Here is a 10284-nt window from a genome sequence, read left to right as displayed (position 1 = left end):
TTGAAATCTTGGGATTTCCTGACATGCCGTATAAGGAAATATATTGAAGCTTTTATGAGAGCGGCGAAGTGACTTCTGGTCCGCGTCAAAATGAGATATAACATGCTTATAAGAAAAACAATACACCCCCCCCCCCCCCCCCCCCCAAAAAAAAATGTAAAAAATAAAAAAGGAAAAACTCATTTTGATACTTTGACATTAAGCGATTTCTAAATCTGCTTTGTCGTCCCACCAATTCGTCACATTCAGCACACACACGCGGTTTGTTATATTTGTTCCATCACGTCCGATCAACAGGAGGCATCAATTTCAAGGATATGAAATTGAAGGGGAAAAAACAGGAAAAAAAAATATAATATATATATATATATATATATATATATATATATATATATATATATATATATATAATATTTTTTTTATATAAATGATTAAAAAGAAAGAATAAAAGGATATAGGATTCCCTCCATGCGTTTAAAGATTAAACAGAGAGAAACCCTAAAGTAAACACGTATCGCTCTGGGATTTATGTTTGGCTTAATGTACAAAATCCAATATGGTTTGTGTGCATGTGACTGTGTGTGTGTGTGTGTGTGTGTGTGTGCGTGCGTGCGTGCGTGCGTGCGTGCGTGCGTGCGTGCGTGCGTGCGTGCGTGTATGTGAGAGAGAACAAGCAGTAGGATGAAAGACAGAGCGAGACAGAGAGAGAGAGAGACTGAAAGTGTGATTGCATTAGAATTCAACTAAAAGTTGAGATAAGAAAGCTGAAAAACAAAACGAAAAAAAAAAAAAAAAAAACAAGTTGTCAAGCCGAAGAAAAAACCGGGACACCCGACAGGAACACGTCAGCGTGTCTCTCTTGTCGTGCAGAGAGCTGAGGAAACCCAGAATTCCAACGAGTGAATTATACACGTCGGCCACATTACACACACACAGAGCTGAAGCCAAGGGCTCTGCATTTAGAGAGGAGAAGAGAGGGGGAAAACAAGGATAACCTGATTTAGGCCTGACGTCGAAAAAAAAAAAAAAAACGTTCGCTCTGAAAGAATATATATTCAAAGATTTGTGCCGCATTTTTACGATTAAAAAAAAATAGCAGACCTACAAGCTTGCGCGCTATGAGCTTGTAGATCTGCTATTTTTCAATAGCTAAAGTATAACATCATGCTTAGTTAAAACACCAAAAGGGGTTCACGCCCAGAATGGGTTAACCTGATTTAATTTTCTTCACTCTCATTAACCACTTAAGCCCTATGTTCCAAAAAAATAGCTAAAATATCACGCCGTGAGCTGGTATAGATTGGCTACTTTAGCATGTAATAATATCAATATGTAATAATCCATCATGGCGTGCCCAGAAATAGGGACATCGGGTTGAAAGTGGTTAAGAAGAAGAAGTGAAGAACAACAAAAATAGGAGCACATGCAGCCACCACAGATTGTGATATTGTGATGGACCAGAGAAGCAAGCAGGGCCCGCCGCGGACCATCAGTGCATTGAGCGGGTCTGGTTCCTACGGACCATCAGTGCATTGAACGGGTCTGGACGCCGCGGACCATCAGTGCATTGAACGGGTCTGGTGGCCACGGACCATCAGTGCATTGAACGGGTCTGGTGGCCACGGACCATCAGTGCATTGAACGGGTCTGGACGCCGCGGACCATCAGTGCATTGAACGGGTCTGGACGCCACGGACCATCAGTGCATTGAACGGGTCTGGACGCCGCGGACCATCAGTGCATTGAACGGGTCTGGTGGCCACGGACCATCAGTGCATTGAACGGGTCTGGTGGCCACGGACCATCAGTGCATTGAACGGGTCTGGTGGCCACGGACCATCAGTGCATTGAACGGGTCTGGTGGCCACGGACCATCAGTGCATTGAACGGGTCTGGACGCCGCGGACCATCAGTGCACTGAGCGGGCCTGGACGCCACGGACCATCAGTGCATTGAGCGGGTCTGGTGGCCACGGACCATCAGTGCATTGAACGGGTCTGGACGCCACGGACCATCAGTGCATTGAGCGGGCCTGGACGCCACGGACCATCAGTGCATTGAACGGGTCTGGTTCCTACGGACCATCAGTGCATTGAGCGGGCCTGGACGCCGCGGACCATCAGTGCATTGAACGGGTCTGGTGGCCACGGACCATCAGTGCATTGAGCGGGTCTGGTCGCCACGGACCATCAGTGCATTGAACGGGTCTGGTTCCTACGGACCATCAGTGCATTGAACGGGTCTGGTTCCTACGGACCATCAGTGCATTGAACGGGTCTGGTTCCTACGGACCATCAGTGCATTGAACGGGTCTGGAGATGTCATGGCAAGACAAGTCGAGACCCAAAAGAGATTAGACGTAAAAAAATAGTGGAAAAAAGCAGATCTACAAGTCACTATTAATCATTATTAATTAAATGTGTTTGTTTGTTTAAAATGTATATATATATTTTAAATGTAGGAAAAGAAAATGTTTTTTTTACTCGAGTCGTGACCCAAATTGGTCTGCGTGACTCACAAAAGGGTCCCGACAGACTGTTTGCGTTTGGGAAGCATGGTATTCATTTGACTTACGATTTTGGTTATTAGTTTGGGGCTTTCTAGTCAGTATAATGATATTCCCTTGATGTGGCCTGCCAGACACACTGTCAGGGTTTGAGAGAGGACATGGTTTTGTATATGGTTGGGTACTACTACTTTGGATGATGACCAGCGGGCTTTAGGACCAATGCATTTGGACCGGTGTTATAGGTGGTATAGGTTGGTTTGAGGATAGATGGGGTGGTGGGAGGTTGGCTGGGAAAGGGGTGTGGTGGTGGGGGGGGTATAGGGGTGACGGAGCAACACGGACTGGTGGTGCTTATGGCGGGCGGGGTGGTGGTGGTGAGGAGCAGGGGGGCACTATAGCCTCGGTTCAGGTCCATGTCAGGACAATTAGAGGTGCACCGTGGCGCGCCGTGCACAAAGCCTGTCAGCCTTTAATCTCTGGCTGCCAGGGCTCGTACCCGCAGCCAGCCGAGCAGCCAGCCAGCCAGCCAGCCAGGCAACCAGGCAACCAGGCAAGCAGCCAGGCAGAGGCAGGCTGCCCAACAGGCAGGCCATGGCCCGCGGGAAGCGCTAGCGCTCCTCGCAGTCTTCCCGTATTGCTTTGACAGTTGCACTCATCTAGAAGTAACGCAAAACGCTATTGTGATGAATATATGGCGACCCCACCATGCTCTGTCTCCTAACACAACACTCACACACGCAAGCATACACGTGTGTGTGTGTGTGTGTGTGAGTGTGAGTGTGTGTGTGTGTGTGGTGGAGAGAGAGAGATTACACTCTGGAGGGAGGAGAGAGCAAAGAAGGAAGGAAGGATGGATAGACAGATGGAGGGTAAAGATGAAGAGAGAGAGAGAGAGAGAGAGAGAGAGAGGGAGAGAGAGAAGGGAAAGGGAAGAGGGGGGAAAGAAAGCAAAGGAGGAGGAGGAGGAGGAGGAGAGGAGAGATCAGGAAGTCCCCGTCTCTCCGACCATAGAGTTATCCTCTGTCAGTTGTGCCTGACTCGGGGGGGTCACTTCTGACTCGTGGGGTCAGTTCCGCTGCGGTCCGCCGTCTATAAGTCCTGGTGTTTGTTTTTGAGCGAGCCGCTGCGTGTGGTGACCGCACTGGAGACCTCCGCCTTCTCCTCCTCCTCCTCCTCCACCTCCCTCATCTCCTCCTCCTCCACCTCCCGCAGGGCCTCGCCGAAGAACCTGAAGATGGAGTCAAAGCTCCGCCAGGAGGTCAACTCGTGCTTTTCTGTGCCTGCACACGCACACGCACACACGCACACACACAGACACACACACACACGCACACACACAGACACACGGGAGACAGAGAGAGACAGTGTGCCGAGAGTTCAGAAAATGTCAGCTCACCACACGGGGTACACAGGGGAGGGCAAATTATTCACGCATGCACTGAGAAAGTAGACCACGTCAAGTCACATATACAGTCTAGCGGGGGAAAAAAACAAACCAAGAGGCGCACACCAAATTTGGACATGCAGAGGTGGATATTTAGCCTTCTTGGAGTCGCGGCCACTCCCACAGCGCATTGTGTCATACACCCCTCCATCTCCCTCCCTCCCCACGAGCTTAGAGCCTCGCGATGCAGGAGAGCTGTGACAGCCTCCGCGACCCGGCCGGCTCCGCAGGGACTTTTCTTAATATGTGATCTGAGTGGATACGTGATAATCAACACCGCCCACCCGCCCCGTCCTCACGTCCCCGTCCCCCCCACAACCCACCCACCCATCTCGGGCCTTCCAGCTGAACCGGAGCCCCCGCACAATGGATGCTACTAAGCGAAACCAGTGGAGCGGGAGTTCATTCACTCTGCAAAGGGTGGATTCAGAGGAGGCCAGGAGAAGCAGAGGAGAGGTATAGCTTAGGGATGCGTATCAGGTGGTCCGGGAGGGGTGTGGGGGGTTGGTGGTGGTGATGTGGGGGGGGTTGGGTGCCGGGTTTCTCTGCGGCCTCCGTCGGGTTAGCCGGTTCCCAAGTTTGGGGTCACGCTGGAGGTTGAAATCTGGTACCAGACGCCTCAGGTTCCTCTCTCTCAGCCTCTGAGGTCAGCGTATCGCTGGCTGGCTGGCTGGCTGGCTGGCTGGCTGGCTGGCTGACTGACTGACTGACTGACTGACTGACTGGCTGGCTGGCTGGCTGGCTGGGTTTGCTCGTGAAAACAAATAATGAAGAAAAACAAATAAAGGACTGCTAGTGCTATAGCTCCACCGCACAACACCTCAGTAGGGCAGAGAGGCAGCCATGATGATGATGATGATGATGATGATGATGATGATCAAGGCATCGCTTTGGCTGGAGTTGCTGTTGTTCTCATCTCGACGCTCTGGCAGTGTTGGGGGGGGGGGGGGGGGGGGGGTGTTGCTTATTTGGGCTTGCTTCCTGATGTTGTTTAAACCAGTTGTTTCTCAAACATTTTCATGTCAATAAAGAATAAAGGACACCCCATCTGATAATCTTTGGTGCCTTACAAGGCCCCCATGTCGCTTGTTTTGGGCTTGTTTTTTGTAGACCTGGCCGGTTGTTTCTCTCGCACAACACTGAGCTCTGGGCAGGCCAAGCGTTTCAACACATCTCTGAGTATGAGTATCAGACACAGAGTAGATTGTTTCTCCTGTTCCTACTATAGCTAGGGGCTCGTTGGCTGCTTAGCAACAACATCCTACTGTAACTGGACTTCAGAAAACCATGATGACATGCAGTCGTGGAAAGAGTATCAGTACTGCAGTCAGTGTACTCCGTTGCAAGTAAAACTCTGGAATTAAAAATATACTTGAGTAAAAGTACAAATGTATTGGCATCAAAATGTACGTAGAGTGCCAAAAGTAAAAGTACTCCTTGTGCAGAATGTCCCATTTCAAGTTTTCAAATGTATAAAAATCTTTTGAAAATAGCATGTGTCGCATCGCGACACATTGTGAGCTTGTAGATCAGCTATTTTAAAATGGCCGAAATGTATATACAGTAGGGATAACTAAAGTTTTCAAATAAATAAAAACTACAATATTTGTATCCGAGATGTAGTGGAGTGGAAGTAAAAGGATTGGAAATACTCAAATAAAGTACGACTACTTCAAAGAGGTACTTAAGTATACAGTGCTTAAGTAAATGTATTGGTTACTTTTCACCCCTGATGATACTGATGCTCCCGTCGCTCCTCAGAGGGCGGAGAGAGACGCAGGGAGAGGATGTGTCAAGTTTCACACTCTTCTGATAAGTGAATTAAGCAATATTATACACGAGAGGGTATTCCCAAATGCAGCGCAGAAGTGCATTCATGACGATAAAGAACACCCTCGAGTGTAATATTGCTTAAAACTAAGATAATCGCTAAAAAAAAATCTTAATTGTTGAATGACAGGTGTAGCAACTACGACCACAAAGAAACTAGCTAGCCTATAGCAACCCAGTCTGCTGCGCTCTGGGAGAACAGAGCAGGTGATTTCCTTGTTTTGATTAGGCATTCCTATACTGTCGTTTAAGCACGCCTAGAAAGCTGTTTCAACCATTCGGATTGCTTCCTCGAAACGACCCGTTTTATAATATGGAATATATCGATACAGTATATCGTTGCTATAGTGGTTGCAAAGATATTATTTAAAAAAAAACCCTGTCCCATATTTGCATATGGTTCCTGAATGGTCCCTCACGACTTCGGAGGGAGTGACATCCAATCACAAGTGACCAATGGCAGATTTGTCTAGTGTCCAGAATAGAGGTTTCTGCCCGACGACGGCGACGTCTATGTACATATGAGACAGTGTGGGGGGAGGGGGAGGGGGGGGGGGGGGGTGTTGGACTGTAATTAAGGAGCAACCTTAAAGGCTCTCTCACCGTAGACACTTCTCTGATGACCACTGCACTGACCCCATGTTTATTAGATTGACCCCCCCTGCCTGGACGCATTAATGGAGATGTGTGTGTGTGTGTGTGGTGTGTGTGTGTGTGTGTGTGTGTGTGTGTGTGTGTGTGTGTGGTGTAATGTTTATGTACGGGGATGTGATGTGATGTGCAGGGCCTGAAGCTGGTATTGGACTGAGGTGTGTTCGGGGGTGGGGTTGGGTGACATGTTTTGTTAGCCTGCTTATGTGTGTGTGCGCGCGCGTACAAGGCATGCGTACGTGCGGTTGTGTGTGTGCGCGCGCGTGTCTATGATCACATCGGAGGCCACACTCTGCCAGCCATAGGCTGCCTTGGGTCAAATTCACTGGCCTGGCAATTGCCAGGCAGTCAATATAAGCTCCCAGACACTGTGTAAGTGTGTATACCTGTGTAACGACTGCACTGCACCTCTTATCCATCATTCATACAGTCAGACACAGAGATCACCTTCCATCTCCTCCTCCTCCTCCTCCATCGTCCTATAATCCTCCTCACTAGAGTGTTTTATACAGTCAGACACAGAGATCACCTTCCATCTCCTCCTCCTCCTCCTCCATCGTCCTATAATCCTCCTCACTAGAGTGTTTTATACAGTCAGACACAGAGATCACCTTCCATCTCCTCCTCCTCCTCCTCCATCGTCCTATAATCCTCCTCACTAGAGTGTTTTTTTTTGAGGATCTTTTCCGTCCGTTTTATTAAAATGTTTCCCCTCCCCTTTTTTCTCTGCAGAGCCGATCGATGCCTCCACGCTCTCCCGTTCACCCCCGAACTGGCCATGAACTTCCTGCATGTGGAACACGCCTCCAGCCTCTCTCTCTCTCTCTCTCTCTCTCTCTCTCTCTCTCTCTCTCTCTCTCTCTCTCTCTCTCTCTCTCTCTCTCTCTCTCTCTCTCTCTCTCTCTCTCTCTCTCTCTCTCTCTCTCTCTCTCCTCTCTCTCTCCCCCCTCTCCCCCCCCCCCCCCCCCCCCCCCCTCGCGGAACGCGGGCCGCGGTTCTCGGAGGGTCGTCGAGAGGTCGTCTCTGTGCCAATATGCAGATGAGCCTGTGCCCCTCCGATGACTCCCTCCTCCCCCTCCTCCACCCACCTATCCTCTGTCATATTAAAGCTCCGCCCCTCTATCTGCGGCAGCCCCCCCCCCCCCCCCCCCCACACACACACAACACGCACGCACACACTCCCCGCCAAATGCACTGACACGTGGAGAAACAAACTCTACTGCACACGTACGTACGCGCACAGCACGCGCGTGTTTAAAAAGGCCTTTAACAGCCTTGTCTCCGTTAATTGGCAAAGTGTGTGGGGCCTAATGGATGTTGTCAGACTGCAGTAGTGACCACTGATTTAGAGGAGACGAAACCCCGGGGTCTCGCTAAGTACTGAGGGACGAGAGACGAGAGAGAGAGAGAGAGAGAGAGAGAGAGAGAGAGAGAGAGAGAGAGGGAGAAAATGAAAGGAGAGACCAACAGACAGAAAGAGAGAGATAGAGAGAGGGAGCGAACGGAAGCTACAAATCAAAATAATACCTTTAAAAGATGTGGAAATCGATTGGGTGTCACCGTGTGCTGCCTTAACCCATCGAAACCGGGAGAGCTTCCGTGTCATTTAGAGAGGTTTAGCGTTGGCTATTCAAACAGCATGATATACATGAACATTTTTTGAAAAATATAAAAAATGGGAATTACATTTTTTCCAAAAAGGTAGCACATCCAAAAATGTAATAAATAGCGGACAAAGTACTCACATTTCCATGTCTTTATTGGCAGCACACCAAAAAGGAACGCCTTTCAGTGAGGATTCATCAGAGAATTGACATCAAGTGAATTCAAGTCAATTTATACAAAGGGTCTACAAGAGTATTTTTGAAAAATTGTTGAAAGTGTTTGAAAAAATATTGAATAGTTGTGAATTAAGAAAAACCTTTGAGAACTAGCTGATCTAGAAGGCATTTGTAGAATGGGCCTGCCTGGTGGTCTTAATGGCTTAAAGTGGGGCCCATAACCAGGCGTCTCTGAGTGGACCGTCCTCCATTTCCACAGCGGAGAAAAACTTTTCTCCACCGGTAAGCAGAATAGTTTTAACGAGCCATTGATTACACGTGTTGTTAACACCTTGGATGTCCAAGCCGGAGTTCTCCGTCCAAGTTCAAGGTCACGGTCAAGTGCCCAAGCCGGAGATTGATAAACAGGACGGAGATTAATGAAAACAAAACCGTTCGCATCGCTCTAGAGCCTTGGAGCGCTTGTTGCCCGATCCGATGACGTGTCAAAAAGTGACACGTCATCGAAAATCTCCCCTGCCTGTTTAGCTGACGAAAACGAAAATCTTAAAACGATCATAACTCCCGATCTAAATCATCCCGTCTAATTCTGAAAAAATATCCTGTGTTAGACGGCGCTCAGCGGTCCAGTCGCTAGTCGCGATAGATTTATTATTACCTCCCATTGTTGTCGATCGACTCTAGAGTGGTGTGGCTATTGTTAGCTGCTACACAGACATGCACACCAGCTTCCGGTGCGCCGGTAAAAGTGGTCCGTGCGCTACAAATGATGGGCACCCTGGATGAAATGGATTAAATAGTTCCAGGCTTCTAAGGTGTTAAAGAGCGACTGTGACAGGCACGTACCATTCACAGTGCCGTTTAATGAGTCCAGCCATGATGTGTTGTATTTTTAATCATTTGTTCTGTTGACTTGACTTTGAAAATAAAGTATGAAAAAATAATTAGGGGTGAAACTATGTTTTCCGTAGAGATTTTCCATTGATTACTTCCAATGGAATTGATCATTCGATTAATCGAATTATCAAGGTCTTCCCGAAATCTATACAAGCTCGTTGTGAGCTTATAGAGCTGCTGCTTGATATTCTTTTTAAATTACAACCAATATTTATTTTTGTACAATTGATTATATCTAGTAGTTGCGCCCCTACGTGGTTTATCACTTTTTCTGCTGACGTGACTTTGAAAATAAAGTGCAATAAATACTGTGAAATGTGAACCAGGGTTAATTTAGTATTATCGGACGGCAATAAAGTACACTATGAACGTAACAATGCAACTCTCATAACTTTGCTACTACAGGGAAAACATATGCACATGTACACATGATGCTATACTCTTTCATTCTTTGTTTTCTCTTTTTGCACTCTCTTGATCTGCTGTCGTCATTATCTATATGCTGTTGTCATTATCTATGCTGTTGTCATTATCTATGCTGTTGTCATTATCTATGCTGTTGTCATTATCTATGCTGTTGTCATTATCTATGCTGTTGTCATTATCTATGCTGTTGTCATTATCTATATGCTGTTGTCATTATCTATGCTGTTGTCATTATCTATATGCTGTTGTCATTATCTATGCTGTTGTCATTATCTATGCTGTTGTCATTATCTATATGCTGTTGTCATTATCTATGCTGTTGTCATTATCTATATGCTGTTGTCATTATCTATGCTGTTGTCATTATCTATGCTGTTGTCATTATCTATGCTGTTGTCATTATCTATATGCTGTTGTCATTATCTATGCTGTTGTCATTATCTATGCTGTTGTCATTATCTATGCTGTTGTCATTATCTATGCTGTTGTCATTATCTATGCTGTTGTCATTATCTATGCTGTTGTCATTATCTATGCTGTTGTCATTATCTATGCTGTTGTCATTATCTATATGCTGTTGTCATTATCTATGCTGTTGTCATTATCTATATGCTGTTGTCATTATCTATGCTGTTGTCATTATCTATGCTGTTGTCATTATCTATGCTGTTGTCATTATCTATGCTGCTGCATTGTCTGAAGGAAGTCAAACCAAAATAAGTTGTACTCTTTATCTACCTGCATGT

At 46.9% G+C, this 10284-nt stretch overlaps 1 protein-coding gene across 1 annotated transcript in view; it reads right to left on the bottom strand.

The window, feature by feature from the left end:
- Positions 1 to 3598: 3598 nt before the first annotated feature.
- arb2a (ARB2 cotranscriptional regulator A) overlaps positions 3599 to 10284 on the bottom strand; it is a gene marked incomplete at its 3' end in the record, with an annotated part of 273502 nt that continues 266816 nt past the window's right edge. The window contains exon 10 of the mRNA XM_079517005.1: positions 3599 to 3789. Within this exon, the coding sequence (XP_079373131.1) occupies positions 3599 to 3789 (191 nt within the window). The remainder of the gene's footprint in view (positions 3790 to 10284) is intronic.

The sequence above is a fragment of the Electrona antarctica genome (assembly GCF_951216825.1).
Source record: "Electrona antarctica genome assembly, chromosome: 12".
In the NCBI taxonomy this organism is placed as follows: domain Eukaryota; kingdom Metazoa; phylum Chordata; class Actinopteri; order Myctophiformes; family Myctophidae; genus Electrona; species Electrona antarctica.
The sequence above is the reverse complement of the archived record's forward strand: the minus strand, read 5'-3'. Positions and strand labels throughout refer to the sequence as shown.